This window comes from Nesoenas mayeri (genome assembly GCF_963082525.1).
Source record: "Nesoenas mayeri genome assembly, chromosome: 20".
In the NCBI taxonomy this organism is placed as follows: Eukaryota; Metazoa; Chordata; class Aves; order Columbiformes; family Columbidae; genus Nesoenas; species Nesoenas mayeri.
Window position 1 is genome coordinate 9,121,857 of NC_137569.1, and position 18,238 is coordinate 9,140,094.

General features: G+C 44.5%; 1 protein-coding gene across 1 annotated transcript in view; it reads left to right on the forward strand.

The window, feature by feature from the left end:
• The window catches only part of CASTOR2 (cytosolic arginine sensor for mTORC1 subunit 2), a gene marked incomplete at its 3' end in the record, with an annotated part of 117,007 nt that overhangs the window by 48,605 nt on the left and 50,164 nt on the right, over positions 1–18,238 (forward strand). The window contains exon 2 of the mRNA XM_080357058.1: positions 12,576–12,646. Within this exon, the coding sequence (XP_080213184.1) occupies positions 12,576–12,646 (71 nt within the window). The remainder of the gene's footprint in view (positions 1–12,575; positions 12,647–18,238) is intronic.

Here is an 18,238-nt window from a genome sequence, read left to right on the forward strand (position 1 = left end):
CAAGCTGGTTGCATTTTTCCACATCACAGGAGTTTAATCCTTTGGAGTTTTTCAGCCCAGCTGGTGTGGTACGAGCACACACGGGTGCTCGAGGAGTCTCAGGACCTCTCTGGAGGTGTCTCATCTTCCCTTTTTGAGTCATCTGATAGTTTAAACTTGGTTTTTGATAAAAATTCAAAGCAACATCTGACAGTGTATTTTCTGGTTTGTCCACTTGACCCCTTGTTGGAAGGAAGAACGAGTCAGGAGGGTGGAGGGGATATTGATATTGCCCAGCCTTACCCTGGTTTGGTTTTGGTGAGTCCCAACACAACTGCACACAAGATGATACAAGACTATTACTCATTAAGTTCTCATACATTGGAGGTGTCCTTTGATCATACAGCCTTGTATTGTTCTGAGAGTACTTTTTCTTCCACAAACCCTTACAAGAGGAAGATTGTGCAGTTTTGTTGTGGGTTTTTTTTTTAATCCCAGCTAGTGATTTCACAATTTTAAGTAAAATCTTTGACAGCTGTTATATTTTGTTGCTTTAATTTTTTTCAATCAGTTTTAATACTTAACCTGCACAGCATTTTGTGAGGACAGGACACAAATGGATGATTACAACTCATTGGGTCTTTCATAAGGCCCAGCTATTTTGCAGTCTTTGGCTGCTTCCAGAGAACGTGTTTATGGACTCTGTTGGTTACTGAAACATCATCTTCTTTTCTCGGCAGCGGGGAATGAACAAGGCAGTCAAACATAAACTGAAACGGTGATTAGAATTTCCTGCAAAGTGGTATTTTAAATGGTTCTGCACTTGATTCATCTGCATTTTAAAGCAAAGAGGAAAGGGCAGGGGAAAAATCTGTTGAAGTATTAAAACCTGCCACAGGCACAGAATTTCCTTTCGCTTCCAAAATGTCTATCCAATCCGAGACGATTGGAAATGGAAAGATGTTGTCTGTGCCCTCAGGCTCTCACTTAGAGCTACCTTAACTTCTTGCTACCTCTGCTTGTGCAAAGGGTTTCCCAGCATGTTCGATGCACTGTATTTGCTCCTATAGGCTTTAAATGCCTCTTTAAAACAGACAGACTACTGCCCTTTAGATGCTTTTTAATTTGACTGAGTTGACAGCTATCACTGAACACTCTGATACCTGACACCTCTAAACCATTACTAAAATGCTGACTTTTTCCTGATGCAGTTCTGTCCTATCCGCCTTCCCCAGCACAGTCCATCTTCTCTAAAAAATACTTTACAAATTTAGTAACCATGAGAGCTATGCCAGGAGAGGCTATGTCTTGAGAACAGGCTTTACCTGACTTTTGGCTCTATACTCCCCTGTGTCTTCCTGTCTTACCCTTGCTTCGAGTCGTGCTACCCTTTGGGATACAAGGTTGGTGGAAGCAAAGTCACGTCTTGCCCAGCACCGTGTCTCCCATAGCACTGATTGTGATGCTCAGGGAAGTGAAAAGGGGCCTGTGTACATACCCTGGAGCATCCTCCGGATCCAGAAGTTCAAGATGTCCCTCAGGGAAGATTTCATCGGGGCACCGTGTTCACCAGTGAAATCTTCTTCCTTTAACCCATCTCTTCCCTGTGTTTGTTGGCTTTTGTGTTGTTATCTGGTCATCCCTCATGTATGTGCAAAAGCATGCAGGTTTTAAAATGGAAAACTTTGTGTTAAAAGATAATTCATGGCATGCCTCACTTTCACACATTGTGAGACTGAGTTATTCTTCTTTATTCACCTTGGCTTAGTAATCCCATAATCCCACACTGAGCTGTTACTTCTTGTGATCCACACCTTGGATCGCTCTTGGCCCCTTGTCTGTGTTTCTTCCAATTGAATTCCAACCCATTTGGTAGCCTTAGGGTGGTTTGATCAGGAAGTACGTGGCAGGTGGGGATGTGCTGGATTTATCTGTGCTTTGGGGTAATGAGATGGTCCTGCCTGGTTATTCCTGTTCTCTCAGCTCCTTTGAGAGCCTCGGCCCTTTCGGAGAACAGCCCATGGTGACTCCAGAATCTCTTTCCTGAGTGGTAATAGTAATAGCTCATTTACAGCCTGTCACTCTTCATTCAGAATTTAATTCTTTTTTTCCCTAGTATGCATTAATTTCCATTTATTGACTTTGTATTTAACCTGCCATATTATTACTCAGTCATCAGGCGTTGTAAGATTTTTAGGTGGAAACTGAGTTTATGAATCCTTGGCTCTAAGCAGCTGTTTTCTTACCACCCAGCAAACTTCCCAGCCTTACGAACCAGCATTCCTGATGCACACTTCGGTGTCTAGAGATGTCTGAGCCTCATAGTGCTCGGTGCTGTGCAGGGAGCACGAGACAGTTCTTGTGCTGAAACCGTGGAAGGGTGAAAACCCAAATATTGGTGGTTCTACAGGTACGGTGCAGACAGCTAAAGCAGCCAGCAAACATCTCCCAGAACACAGTGAGGGAACGAGTAACTCCGTTAATGTCTGGAGAGTTGGGAGCATTGATTTGAGGCCCTGATCTGAGCTGCTTTTGAGTTTGTTTAATGCTTTTCAGACCGACAGCCCTGCAGGGATCCGAGACAGACCCAGCAAGGCCCTATGGGGTGACTGTGATGTTCCTTCAGAGTGACTGAGCAACAAGAAATGTCTACAAGGCTCTGGAAAACTGGCCATGCCCCTGGTTTTGATGCACACCGTGATCCACTCTGCAGTATCACCAGACTTTACTTCTCCAGGAGCTCTGGCTTTTGGTTTGGGTGTTGATTTGGCACCTGGACTGCAGGAGCAATATTCAGAAACCACAGAATTTAACCTTGCTGAATGATTTCTCATGTTTTTAATTGGGTCTGGTAGGCCTGGAAAGAAGTTTGATGCTTCTACCTTTACCATGGGCTTTTCCTTCACGGCCTGAAGAGAACAAGACTGAAACTTTGTGAATTGTCAGTATTGACTTCAAAAGAATTGAAATGCATTTTCCCCTTCACTTATATGTATAGGGCACTTCATCCAAAAAAAACCAGGGAGAATTGTCACAAGAGCAGCTTCCTTTTGCTTCACTAGCGAAGGAAGCAAATGAAGGTTCCCTTCAGTCCTTGTGAGCAAACACTACAGGTTTATGGAAAGCTGGCTGCAGGCACATCTACAATGCTGTTTGGAAATAATGTCAGCTAGAATATGCAGAAATATTGCTTTGCTTGTTGATCACTGGGTTAGTTAATACCCATGATGGGCAGGACCCAAAAGCAGAGCCTGGGAGAATGAGAGGAGTCAAAGGTGCTTTTCCTGTAAATGCGTCCCTAGTTCATAGAAGAAACTAAACCCACTCTCTGTGCTTAAGGCAAAGTTGGTGAAACTTATTTTTTATTATTTTTTTAAATTTATTCAGGCTCAACAGTGGCTCTTAAATTGCTAATATGCATTAAATTGGGGGTTGGTGTGCAGGCTCGCAGACACCGTTCCCCCTTGGATGGAGTTAGAACGTGAGATTTTGGACCCTATGGCAAATGGGAGCCCTTTGAAAATTCCACGGACTGAAAGGTTTCTCGTGCCGCTCCGTTTCGATGGAGAATGGCTTGTTCTGGCCTCCTCCCCCTCCCTGCCACATATGTTCTCAATTACTGCCTGCATTGAAGCTGCAAACATTTCTTGTGCATCTAGCTTTCTATATTGAGCGCTGGAAATATATTTTAGTAATTTGTGGGAGAACTATTATGTCCCATGCTGGGAAAATTGTGTTTATGGTTCCTGCAGGGAAACAAGTTCATCAGTTCCAGTCCTCAACAGTTTTGCTGTTTCTTCCTCCTTCTTTTGTATCTTGGAGCGATATCCTAAGAACCTCTTGCCTCCGTTGTGTTGAGCCTGGGTTTCTCCCATCTTTGAAATAAAAAGCATATGCTCCACAGTCTGTGTTTTTCAGTGCTGTCCACAAAATAATCATTGGTTTTTGGCTGAACACAATAATAGCTACTATGTACCCCAAATATTTGGGTTTGGATGTGCAGCAGCACTGCACTTAGGAAAACTTGATTGTATTTTATTGTTGGTAGCATTTCAAAGTCAATATTCTGCAGCAGAGGGCATTAAAGGAATAATATACGAGAGAATCAAACTTGCCAGTAGTGATGGATAGTGCCTGATTTGGAAGGGGAAAGGAAACAGGGCTTACTCTTTTTCTCAGCGTTTGTGTTGTCCTCATAAGATGATCCTTCTGGATCCAGTTGGTAAAATGGATTAATGAGCCTTTGTTATACATTAAATAATGCTTTGTTTTCAACCGTAAACCTTAGGTCCCGCACCCACATCTGCAATGTGTTTCTCAGTTCAGTTTCTGATGTGTAGAAGATAATTCTGTGGTTAAGGAAAAATCCGTGTTGTTCTCCACCTCTCCGTCTCGCGCTGAAAGTCAGTTCAGCTCTGACAGTGAATAGCGGATACTGTTACTGCTGTAAAAAGGGTTTTAAAGCACGGTTACCTTCTGCTTAAATTTATGATGGACTATTTCAAAGAAAGAATTGCTTTTGCATCTCTGGTGTGGGTAAGTTGGCTCACAATAAAGGGCTTTTAAGAGCGCTGGCAGGCTGGGATAGCAAAGGGAGAAAAGGAAAAGGTGTGTCTGGATCAGTTAGTTAATCGTTAGATAATAAATGAATCCTTTTCCAATGCACACAAACTGAGCTTCCTTTTCATTTACTGCCCAGCTTCCCCTTCAGAGATTTCGTTACAGAATTCTCTCCCAAAGCAAAGAACTGCTATTTTGATTCATTGGCCCTCTATGGAGATTTGAAAAATAACTTCCTTGTCATTAACAGTGATACAACTATAAACAATATGGTGAGAGATGCTTTAGGGGGGCAGCAAACCAAAAGGAAAAAACTAAGGGATCCGGATAAGAAGTGATGTGCACTTTTACTGTTGTCCTTGGAAAAGGAAGTTAGTACAGGCCACGCTGCACTATGCATCAGCCAGTAGTTTCATCTTTGCAAATAGCTTTATGATTTTTGCAAGTCTGGGAATTCAAATGTTTTTGCTGTTGCTCTATTGTTTTGTTTCTGATAGATTGGTTAAAAAAAAAACAAAAGCTGGAGGTAGAACAGCAATAAAATATGAGCAAAGTGGTGCCTGAGATGCTCATCTAGTTCCCATTAGCACAATAAATGAGAATATTATGAGGTTTGGTTTGATTTTCCATCCCCATACTTCTCAACAGGGATAGTTTTAGACCTGTGTCACCAATCGAGGCTGAGTCGCAGGCTGGCCCATAGGACCAGCGTGGAGCAAGGTGTTAGAGTCGAGTCTCTGAACACTGTTTTAAAGTGGATAAGAGTCTTGTCTCATCCTATTTGTAACTCCAAAGACATTGCACTCTAAATTAGCAGACTGAAATAATTCCTGATGTAATCTATGGGTTTGCCTAAAGGGAAGAGAGCTCTCCTTGCTGCTGCATTGGCTTAGCTCAGTAGCAATGGCCACAGGCTCCCCTGCTCACCACCTCTCACTGGAAATACACACGTGGCCTTTGGGGCTGGATCTGTCACCCAGGAGGTGTCACCGCCGGTTCCAGCCCCGGGAAGAGCTGCTCCCGTCCCACCAGCCGTGGAGCCTGGAAATGCCACCGGTCCTGGGCGCTTTCACTTCTAGAAGATCTGGCTTAGTGATTACAGCCTGCTGGGTCACTGTGCTTTCGTCCTTGGCTGTGGCGGCTGGAGGAAGGTGTTACTTAAGGCTACTTTAGCTTTTAAGTATTTCTATTGTCAGCTGCACTCTCAGATCTCCTGGGTCTCAGGGCTGTGACAGTGTTCACACTGTTAGGGTCTCGGTCCCTTTACACTGTTGTTCCTGATAAAATTTTTGGGGAGGTGCAGGAAGGGGAGGACATCTGTTTAAATTCAGATTTTGGGTTAACAGAGGAGAACGTGCACAGAGGCCTTGAGGGCTGTCTTCTGTTCTCCCCGAAGTGCTCTGGGCTGAAAGGAGATGTCCTTGCTCCTCCTGCATGTTCATGTTAATGAACTCTACACAAGACCCCTTTGTACAGCTGGGTTTTGCTTATGTATCCAAATAACCAGAAAGCCCTGAACACATGAAAACAGGATTCAATAAACTTCTTGGCTTAAATTACCTTAATTTGCTCTTACATTGCAAGTAGAGCTCCTTAAGTCGCAAGCAGGGCTGTAGTGAGGCCGAGAGAGACTCCATCTAGTGAAAGCTCCACGTTAACCATGACTTGCATTAACAGCTGGAGGGGAGAAAAGCAGATCCTGGGGACACTTGTGAGACTTGATGGGCTCAGCTGTGTCAAAATGGAATAGTGCCTTCCATGAAACGTTTGTTGCTGACTTGCATTTTTTTGAGTTCAAACTAAGAGGAAGTGGTTAATCTTGAAACTGTAAGAAGTGACTTCCTAGTTTTGATTTATAAAGAGCTTGTTCCCTCAACTTCTGTTGCCTGTTTTTGGGAAGATGGCAGAGAAGATAAAAATATTATGAATGAGAAGTAGAGGTGAGGTAATTATTTGGGTTTTTTAGGTTACTTCAGGAAAATTGAAATTACGTTGCTATAGCTGATTTTTTTTTAGACCGAGAGCCCTTGCTTTCAGAGCACCAGTTAATCTTTCAGATCTACCACATCCTTATTAGTGCCCGTATCAAGTACCGCTAAATATCAGGGAAAAATGCTGAAACGGAAGGGATGTCCCCCCGTGATGGTGTGAAGTGCGGTGCAGATCTGCTGCAGGTTCCCGTCCTTGTGCTTTGCACCCTGGTCGCTGAGGATGCTGAGAGTCCCCAAGTGCAGGTGGCATTTGGATGTGACTGGGTGACTTTGTGTGAGGAGGGAAGGATTCTTGCCAAGCACCTGGCACTTGCGTCATCCGGACATCAGCCAGAGCAGTAAAGTTCAAGTCCAGCTTTTTGATTCAGCCCCATTCACTAATATAGGTGGTGAGTGGTGATGCTCCAAGTGAAATGTGCGCAGCAGAGCTCATTTGAAATAATTTATCACCCGGGAAGAAAAATCTCTGCTAAGAATAAGTTTTAATTACGTCAGGTCAGTAAATAAATTAGTCTACAGATTTATGCCCAGGACAAGTCTTGGGTATAGAAAATGTGTTAACACCTAAGGGCATTGGTTTATGTATTGTTCTCATTGAGTTCACCAAAAAAATCTCTGTGTTTAGCTCCTTCAATGGACAAGTAACAGATGAGCGCAGTAACACTTGCATGGTCTTAAGCTGCATTTATATTTCCTGCAGTACGTCTCTGCTAAACTTCAGGCTCTTTGCCTGTTGGCAGTCGTGTGGGGATGGGGAACCGGCGTCCTTCACATTCGTCAGCTGGAGTGGCTTAATGAGGGTGGACTTGGACCTTTTCATCTCCCTTATATAGTTTCCTTCAGTAAGCTGAGCTTTCCACTCCGTTCCAGCGTGTAACGTGCCTTGGTTGCTTCATGGGATGTATTTTCTTACTACTACTTCAGTGTAGGTTTGGCTTCTCTCTTCACATTCGGCAAGAATTTATTTCAAAATAAAACAGATTTTCTTACAGAATCTTGGTAAATACGATGGTGAATGTCTGTTGAAGGGGGAAAAATAAACCAGACAAGTAACATGTTGCTTTCTAATTGCTGTTGTTGTTTTTTTAGGAAGTATTAAAAGAATGCTGTCATGACAAATGAAGATATGTTTTAATATCCCAAGTAACAGTTTTAGAAAGCAATACTGTGCTGTGCTTTGACTAGTGAAAGCATCATGACATGGGCTTTGCTAGTCATGCAAAATAAATTCCAAATGTCTCTTTATAGAGCCAAAAAACCAGTCCTGTGGTTATGTTGCGAGATAACTCTAGAATATCGTAGCTTTGCTTAATCTGCAGCTTGGGAAGTCTGAACTGACCAAGTCTGACTCAAATAGAAATCATATCAGAATTAGTAGTTGGGTTTGTTTCAAGCTAGTGCTCGTCTTTCATTTGCATGGGCTCTTGTAGTCCAGATAACAGGCAACTGTTCTGATGAGCACTTGAACCACAGTTTGATAATGGTTTAATGAAGGCGAATACGGTAGATTCCCAGCTGACTCTTCTTTTGAATAATCCTTGTTTATTTGTGCCGTGTGTCCTGGCTTTATCCGTAAGCTGTGTTTTAGATCAGTATCTTCTTCAGCACATCTGCATATTTATTTTCTGTATCACAGGTCACCCTTTTGTGTTCTTTCTTGACTTTTGTTCCTTCAGGGTGCCAATAATTTTTCTTTTATTCTGCTCCCAGTTGTCTCAAAGTCTAAATAAAGGCTTAGATAACTTTCCCAGCAACAGAAAAGGAGCGAGAAGAGGAGATGACTGAAGGTCTCTCCTTTTAACTTTACACAATGTAATCTCTCGTTTAAACTGTCATTATTATTATGGATTAATCAAGACCATTGTGGTTATCGTGTTGGAGGTTTTGGCACAGAGCGGTTGTAGGACTTCCCTGAATTTATGTCTGTTCATGGATACTTGCTTTCCTTGGCCACAAATCTGTTAGTTTTGTTCTGCGCTGGTTTTGAAAATGATTAACTTTCTGTAATGAACGAAGCTCTGCTATCACAGTCACTCTTTAGGCGGTCCCTGATTTTATTTGCTGATGTCTCCATCCCAGATCTGAGCACAACTAATGCCTACAAGGAATGCTGTCGCTGTCCTTTCACCATTTCTAACGGTGCTGTGACATCTTCAGTGTTTCCCTTGGTAGGGACGGTAGTGTGGAGTTTGTTTAAACAGCTCATATGAACAACGATGCTCCTTTGGGAGGACAGGCTGAGAGAGTTGTGCATAGATGAGCTTTAAGGTCCCTTTCAACCCAAACCATTCTGTGATTCCAACAAACAAATACGCTGTTTAGAAAACACCAGCCATTTTCACTGTTGGCAATTTTCAGTGCCATTTGACTGTATAGTCTTGTAATTAGATGGTGTAAAGTACTTAACATGTTACACAAATATGTCAAAATGCATTAGCAGCACAAGTGTTCTTCACTGCTTTCCTAAATACACTTCACAATATGTCGTAGTGGAATCCACCTCTTGTCATTATTTATAAAACTGCAAAGAAGTTAAGATCACTGAGAATTAGATGATTAGCATGAGACTGTCTTTCTATACTAAGAATATATATTGTCGTGATAATGTACAGAGTGAAGCATGCAAATCCCGTCTCATCTAAAATGAGAAGACAGCCTGGAATAAAACCCCACAAATTATGTTTTTCATATTCACTCAGTTCAGCTTTCTGCTGCTGCTTCTTCATTCCCATTCAGTTCAACCGCTTCTTCGCAAACTTTTGGGCTACCTCCAGCCTTGCGTTTGAATGTCTTTCAGGCATCATATTGCTTTGAATGGCATTTGGCCGTGGTTTCTGAATGTGGCGAAGCCAGGCGCCCAACTGCTGCTGGGAAGGATCTTTTCCGTAGAACAAACAACTTCACAACACCCTACCCTGCCTAGGCAACCATTAACTCAATAGTTTCCTTATAAGTGAGAAGATAGGACTTGGAGCTTCCCTAAGGATCATCGTCTGTGCGGAACTTTGGAATGACCGACGGCAAGATTCCCACAAGTGTGTGTTTAATGTCTGACCCAGAACCAGTGGAAGTCGCATTCATTCATTCCGATATTATTGCCCTTGTGATCTAGGCAGGCCTGGGGACCAAATGTCTTGAGGAGATGCTTCTGGAGGCCAACCAAGATGCTCTCCTGCCTGCTTGCTTCTCCCATGGAGACCTTAGTGCTGTTCGCCAATTGAAATGATGCTCTTACTGCATCCTACACACGCTTTCCTGCTCTGTGCAAGCTCGGATATTACTTCCATACGCAGCGAGAGCTTTGGAGTTTTGAAGAGCTAATCGAATAATAGATTGGTCTACATTTGCTGCGTTGCCAGAAAAAGACATATGTTGTCAGGCAGTCGAAGTCAGCAACAGTGCTCAAGTGGAAACGTGCTGAAACATGAAGAAGGCAGAAATCCAGAAGAATCTGTCCGAGGTTTGGCTATTAGGAAACTAAAAATATTTATATTCTTCTTATATACATGCTTTCCACAGGTACTTAGAGAAATACTGTTTGCCTCATGTCTCAAAATGATTAAAGGGCAATTTTTTTTCCTTTCTCGGCTTTAGTGTGATAACAGAAAATGCTGTTGGCATCCAGCTTATCAAGAACGGGTGTAAGAGGGAAGAGAAATGATTGGAATAACTTGAATGGAAGAGGCATGTGTGGTATAGTGCAGGAGAGAAATATGACTTTGAGTTCCTCCTGTCATTGATGATTCAAGATGTAATTTTTGACTTGCACTCACAGTGGAAGTAGATCTTTACGTATCTCTGCCGAGGCACAGATTTGATGTTGAGGACTTGATTTTTGGCAGCATGCAATGGTAGAGAACGTTTCCATGCCATATTTTATCACACATTTACCATTCCAATTTTTCATTTTTAGCTTTTCTCTGGGAAAAGGAGGCATCAGCGGCCTGAACAAAGTAAATGTGTACCCCGAGAACCACTGCTCTTCTCTGTGCTGGTGAAGACTTGGCTTTATGGTGCTGACCTTTCATAGAATTGCAGTGAGATGGGGTTTGGGCTTTGAGCTGCTGTATGAAGATGTGAGGTTTTGACATGTGTTCTGAGCCAGCAATTACGGGATTTCATCTGTACATATCCCTTAAATATCATCGCTTTGAGATGTGTGCTAAGAAAATGGCATCTGTCACAATCATACTTTTTCTGCTGGGGTTAATGTGTGCACAAGACATGTATTACTCTTCTGGAACAAAATTCTTCCATAAATGCCATCTCAGATCAGGAAAGATTCTTTTTTTTCTTCTTATTTAATATTAATGTTTCCTCCTTTAAGACCACTGGCTTCTCCCCAGCCACTATGCTTGTGGCTCAGTCATGTAGTAGTCGCAAAGAATTTGGTGACTTCTCTGGGGAATTAATCCACTAAATAATAACTACATAGACCTCCTGGGACCCACCTGGTGCAGGATCCCAGAAGTCCCTTTTCCCAGCTTGTAGGTAGCATCGGGCTCCTACTGTTTTCTGCTTCTCCTGGCACTATTCCTGAAGAGAGTTGAGTTAGTAAATGTGGCTGTCACAGTAGCTATTACCAATGACACAAAATAATTAAGTTGTGGTTTCTGCTGTGGTGGGGCCACTTCTGTATTTTATAGCGATACGTCTGTGCTGGGAGGGAGAATGTCATGCTTGATTGTCGTGACGGATGCTTCCAGGAAAACGAGTCTCTAAATGCAGGTTATCTGATACTTTGCATTTACATGAAACGCTGTTGGTTACATGGCAGATCACTAATAGAGCTGCGTGTTGCTGCTTCTGCTTTTCCCGATGAGGTGAAGGGGAGGGCAGCACCCATCTCATTTTTCTCCCCGTTGTTTTGGGAGGGGATAGCTGCAATCTTTGTTCTTTTCAACCAGTGCAAAAACAAGCTTCAAGCCAGTTTTTAGTCTGATTCTCTAATCAAGCGAATGGTTGTGTTTGTTATTCTTGAGCCACCAACCTGGGATTCTGGGCTTTCAGGAGTCCTGAAGGCTTTGGGACACAGATGCTCAACAGAAGCCCTGCTCTAGTCCCTGCTGCTGAACTGCACGAACACACTGTGAAATTTGGGCACCTTAAGAACAATCTTTCCATTATTTAAATAATTTTCTCTATGTCGTCTCAGATAAATCTGATTGTATTACAGTGTAACTGTGAAATCCTGCTCTTTGGTCCTTACGGACACAGGGTCTTCCTATGTCATCCTATTTAAGCTTCCTAGGGTGGAAAGGTTCCTTGTGGCTTGGTTGGCAAACACGATCCCTGTGCTGCTGCGTGGGTCGGGGACCGGCCGGCACATGGTGCTGATGCTTGACAAGTGCATATGCTACTGAAGGTGAACACAAGCTTGCAAAACCTTGTGCAAACCTTCCTGCTATTGCTGGGGACCAACTGCATAGAAGCTGGAGAAAGTTTGGGTTTGTCTCTTCACCTGGGGCTCTCAGGGTAGGGAGGCACCTACTGAGGCAACGGGCAAGGACCAGCAGAGGGAATTGGGATGTTCTGTGCTGCTGGGAAAAGCCTCTGAAGCAGCAAGAAGAGATAGTGGTGCTTGGTTGAGAGATTCAATGTCAAAGCTTGACAAGGGAAGAAACGTCAGTGGGCAAATAGGGAAGACGGGTGCATATGTGAACCATGGGCGTTGGACTGATCAGTGGGTGAGCAAAGCCTTTTGTTCTGTGTTGGTGCAATACATCAGTTCTTGGGCTGTGGTGGGAAGCCTTAAGGGATGTGGCAATTAAGAAAAGTAACTAAGAACTAAGTCATAAAAATAATAAGTGTTTTACCAGTGCCATTGTGCATAGGCAGGCAGTGGAGAATGTGGGTCACACAGTGCGAGTGGCTGAGCCAGGAATAAAATCCAGGCCTGTTAAAGCCTCAGGTTTCTCCATAAACACCAGACCGTGACTCTTTCCTGCGGCACAGCTTGGGTGGGAAGGGACCTCTGTTGTGGGTGGAAGACCAGGCCCTGCTTGGTCTAGCGACTAATCATATTCTGCTGTTTGCCTTTGCCAGGTGCAAGTTCTTCAGCCTCACGGAAACCCCGGAGGACTACACCATCATCGTGGATGAAGAGGGCTTCCTAGGTAAGCGGCGACGTGTGCCACTTCGGGATCCAGCCTGGGGATGGAGGAGGAAAACGCGTCATCTCTCGCTGAGATGATAAACCAAAGCATTTGTAAAACAGGTCTGTTTGTCAGCGCTGGTAGTGCCGCGATGAAAGGTGCTTTGATCACTTAAGCACGCTGTCGCTTCTGCCGCGCTGTACAAGGCGTTTCACACGTGGAATGTGAATATATTTTAATGCCTAGAGAAGAGCACGCACAAGTCTTAAAGAGCAGCTTGGGCGTATTTGGAAAAGCAAACCCATTTGCATATCATTGTGTTAAAATGAGCTGGGCTTTGTCCCCAAACCTCCACAAGCACATCTTGCTGCTCCAGCTTGTTCATCCAGCCTCTCTCTTTAAAAGGACCCCTTGAAGATGAGTGGTTCGTATCATCCCCGCAGCCATTGCCACGCTGTGGAGTTGCATATCGGCTCCTTTGGCTCATCACTGAAAGCTGTGATGATTTATCCCCCTTTCTTATGCCCAGCTCTCTCTGGACTAAATGTGCTGTGGCTGCAGGTCCCTTTCAGCCTGTGCCAAAGGTGGAGTGGCGGTGTCAGAGAAGGCGATGGACACGGGAGCTGCAGGCGCTTGGCGTTGGGCGAGCGCTGATGGAGAGAATGGTTTGGCTTTGTGGATGGAAATAGTTTGTAATACAATTTATCGTGTGGGGAGGTTTTGTTTGCAGCAGTGTTATTGAGGTGCTGGAATGAGGAAGCGATGTGAAGCTATTGTTATTTTTGTTCAGTCGCTGCTTTCTGTGGTTGGAATTAAAAGCCTACACGTTTTACTAGTTTGGAGAAAATTCATTAAAACATGAAAAAAGAGGATTTCGTTCCTGAATAGGAATTAACTGTCGAGTAGCTACTTGTGACACTGCAATATTCAATGGTTTTTTAATATCCAAACCCAAAGGAGAAGATTAGAAACTATACCGTCTTTATTTAGTACAGAGTCAAAGTTTTGTAATTAGTAGCATTGCTGAATTATTCCCCTTTCAGTTTCAGATGTACTCCTAAACATATAATAGAACAAATTATTACATTTTCGAACACTAAAATGGTGGCTAAACATTTTCATAAAATAGTCACTCGGTTGAGAATAGGTGAATGGATCTTTACAGCTATTGCTATTTGTAATTTGGGAACTGGGGGGTTTGATTGAAAGTGTATGTCACCTGTTCTGCTTTTGCTCCAAAAAGAGGAGGCGATCTAGAGTTCTGTTGCCAGAATGTCCCTTGTTGCGTTTGTGCAAGAGGCACGCACAAAAATTTGATTACTGCTGTTGGTGGTCTTAGCTTCTTTATTATTGGCGGTATCTGGGGGAAACTGGTTCAGATTTGGTTTTGCCATAACAGTGGGAGGCAAAGCCTCTTAAAAGAGGCTCATTTTAAGAGAGAAATCACCGAAGGAAGAGAAAAGGGGTTTTTTCTGAGGGCTGTGGTACATGGCAGAGCAAGAAACCTGGAGATCCCCGTTCTCAGTCGGACTCCGCGTCACTGAACCGTGCTGTCCCTGCAGATTTGCCGTGCTGGGGTGTGCTCCTCTCCAGCATCACACTCGCGGCTGTGGTACCCATGGCGCTCATTTCTCTGCGCAGCTGGCACAAGGCAGATTCCTCAGTTCAGTCACTGGTGGCCAGCTTGGCTTACAACCATCTCCATACAGCCTCCAGCAGCCATGCTGTTATTTCTCTCTGGAAATTATTCCGTCTGACAGAAAGGTGAGCTCAAGCAGTGGTTTAGCTCAGCAGCAGTGGGGATTGTGTTGCCCTTTGTGTTGTACTTGGAGCAAATCCCAGGTCTCAGCAGAGCCATGTCCTCAAGGAGCTGCGTGTCCCACGGCTGTCCCGGGTTATCTCTGGGAGCCAGACGGTGCTGCCGCGCTTCAAAGCCGCAGCTCTCTCTGCTCGCACCCTTTGGACTCTGTTACCTTGGCTCTCGTTCGCACAGGAATTTACTGCTGATACTTACAGTACCCATGTGGCTTCTGTTGGGCTGTAGTTTTAGCAGCATATAACATCCTCGTTTATTTATTTATTTATTTATTTTCCAAATACACCGCATGTGGTTGGGGTGTTAAAGCAAGACAGGAGAAAAGATCACCATCCAGACAACATGGGGGAAGTAAGGAGTATGCTGCTGAGGCCATCCTCTGCTACAGCATGGCGTGGAACCAGGCACAAAACCCAGCATGGGCAGTAGTGTCACAGATGTGGCAGCTTCATCACTATTCCTTTGCTAGTAAGTGACAACCTGCTGGTGAGACCTGTAAGCTCTGCGTCCTGCTCGCTCTCCTAACACGACCCCCGTGCCCTTTGGGTTTGTGTCCAGCCCATGCTCTTCTTTCTGAATTGTTACCACCACATCCAAAGCATCATCTCAGGGTTAGCTCCACTGTTGCTCCATCCTAGTTCTCCATTTCCATATGCCGTTTTTCACAGTCTGGAGGAATTCAGGATCTACCATCTAGGATGCCGTGGAATGCTGAAAGGGCTCTGCTTCGCTCCCTGCTTCCCCTCTCTGTCTGGCTATAAATGTCTCAGGAGGACAAATCTCACTTGGCCTTTGGATAGTGTGTAATCAGCCCATGGATTTGAACAGCATCCAAATGTGTAAGAATTGCAGCATCCCATCTTCTTGCAAAACAGCACTAGTCTTGTCTGCCTCAAGTGCATCAGCTGCTTCTTGACCTGACCAGCACAGTGCCAGGTTCAGCTCCAGAATTACAGGGTCAATTGTCACCTTTGGTGAGCAGTTTGAGTGCGGCAACAAGAAGTGACTTTTTATCTCTCCAGGTAACTTCTGTTCTTCCAGTGCTTAACAAACTCAATAGATGTAAGCCTATGAAGGGCAGGCCTTTGTGGAAAATTAAGACTGACCTTTCTGGGGTACCTATATGAATTTTTATAGTGGCAGCAGTGAGAAGATTGTCCTGTTAGCTGGTGTCTCTCAAGGCAGCCAGGCCCCTTCTCCTGCATACCATGAACAGCACTGAAGGGAAAAGAATAGGCTGGAGAAATACCGGCATGTTTAGCAATCCTTGAGGTTAACACTTCAAACATACTGACGTGCAGCAATCATTCGTAACTGTTTTGTCAAAAAATAATCCTCAGGCTCGTTTCCCTGGGAGTAGCAGGTGAGTTGGGCTGGGAAAGAAGTCATTATTTCTTCTCCCCAGAAAATATCTGCAGTGCAAAGCCGTAACCTGCTTAAGCATTCATTGTGCTGGAGGGGAACGGCCACAGCCTAATTCTTTGCTTTAATTCCCCAGTGGTGAGGTGGGGATTATAACTGCACAGAAACTTGTTTGTTCCAGTGGCCGTTTCTTGGGCTTTGGCCTGTTAATGAGGAAGAATTTTATTCAGCAAATAACACAGGGGGACAGTGCACAGAAAGCTCTTTTCCTGGCTGATACTGAGATGAATTAGCAGGAGTTTGGCCATGGGCCCTCCCGCGTGAAGACAAGTGTCTCAGCTCCGGGGGTGCTTGGGCAGCCGTGTAAAATCCTTGCGTTTATCACCTGCAGCGCAGCCGGCGCGTGGCAGAGAAGTCGAGCAGCTGCTCTTTCTGAAATATAGGGATATTTGAGTTCGGTTTGCTTTTTTCCCAAGGTCTGGCTGAAAGCAAGAGCTGCCTGTGCGTGGTGCAGATACATCACAGCTCCTGTGCTCTCTGGGCAGTCTGTCCCTTTCTCCGCGGGCAGCAAGGACAGATTCCCAACATCCCTGGGCAGCTGCACCAGCAGAGCTTTTCGCCTGTGACCTCACTGGTCCCATTAGTCTCTGTTCACAAAGGTTTCGGCTTTCCCACACTGGAAGGAAGGCAGATGCCAGCACCTGGGGACGGCCGTGCTCTCGGAAACCCCGTGTATGTGCACCAGAAAGCAGCTGCTGACATTGCAGACCTGTCCTGGAGATGCCATCTGAACAAAATAACGGGGTCTGGGGGTAGCAGTGTTCCTCCAGTGGCACTCCCAGCGTCTGTACCATTTATCCAGAGAGCCTTTAGTTGGGGATAAAGGGGAATTGAGGGTGTTTGGTTTGTTTTGATTGTCCCTTTTCTGTTTCTCGTTTCTCCAGCTGATTTATCTGTTCATCTTTTTTTTTTTCTGTTGGAAGTTCACTACTAGTTTTAGCAATAGCTTTGCTTGGGTAGCTTTCAATGAAATGCCATCTATGTAGCCTCCTATTTTACAGCACTTCTTTAACTGCACAACACAGTGTGAAATGAACTAACACTCTCCATCAACCACCTTTATTCTGTACAAGCCTAGTGATGGAAGAGCCCGTCCAGAGTCATCTACATAAGTTGGTCTAGTTGCATGGAGGTGAGAGATGGCTACAGTTTACCCCTCAGGTATTTGTTTCTGTGTCTCTTGCATCCAATTGAAACAAAGCTGGACTGTTTGATATGAACCTTCCCAGATTTACCTAGAAGGCAACAAGTTCTATTTTTTGAGTTTCTGCCCTATTTATGATGGAAAGAGGAGAGTCTCACTGTTTGAGACCTCTTACAGGGCCATGGATGGAATTTGAAGGCATCTTTCTCCAGTGGGGGCGCAGCCGTGTTGGGTTGCTGCAGGACGTCTTCATGAATGGGATTTGTGGCAGTCTGTCACCTGGGGGAATCTGTCCTGAAGATGGAAGATTGTAAAGCAACAAGTTGCTGCCATTTTCAAGGCAAGAACGCAGCCTTCCCAGCTTTAGTGCTTAGTCGGTGTCCCTTGCATGGACTCATTCTCTGTAGGCAATGAACTTAAAAGGTATTGGAGAAGGGGAAAATAAATCAAATGCTGGTATTAAGGAAGGAGTGAATCCTTATTATTTCCAGGCTGGTAAAAATGCTTATTCCAGTTTCAGGGAAACTGAGGGTGAGTGAGGGGAGGACATCACCACGTACCCTGGACTTGTGTCTCCTAAACCAGCCAGCCCGCTTCACAGAGGCCACTGCAGTCAGCAGACCTTGGGTTTGGAACCAGAGAGGAAGAGCAGTTTGATTTCGGTACTGAAGCAGCAGTGGGAAGATCCCCTGTGAACGCAGAGCAAGACTTTCCATCTCCCCACACTGAGATTCCTCTGTGAGATGGAGGTGACAGCCCTTGCTTTAACCCTCTGTGACTGCCGGTATGGCTAATGACTTCTCTGAGACCAGACATTCATGCAGTTACAGAGCCTCCAGAATGAGCAGGCTCCTCATCTAAGTTCATACCTCACAATAAATTGCCCAGTGCTTTAAGAATAATGGAACTATTTGAAAAATCTCAACTAGTTAGAGTGGCAGAGCGATTTTGTCAGAATTCAGGAAATGTTGACCTCATTCTAATAAAAAGAAAAAAGCCCTCTTGCTGGCAGCGCTTTGTTTCGATAACAATCATCCTCAGACAACCTGCTCCCTGCCTGACCTTGGATTCAGGACCATCATATGCTTTAGTACCACACCGAGTCCCTTTTCCAGTAACATCAAAATGGTAAATTGCTTTCAGTGTCCTCTCGCTCATCCTGTATATAAAATGGGCAAGAAATCAGCTTATAAATAAGTGCACGCTCAGAACCCATCTAGCTGCGAGCAAT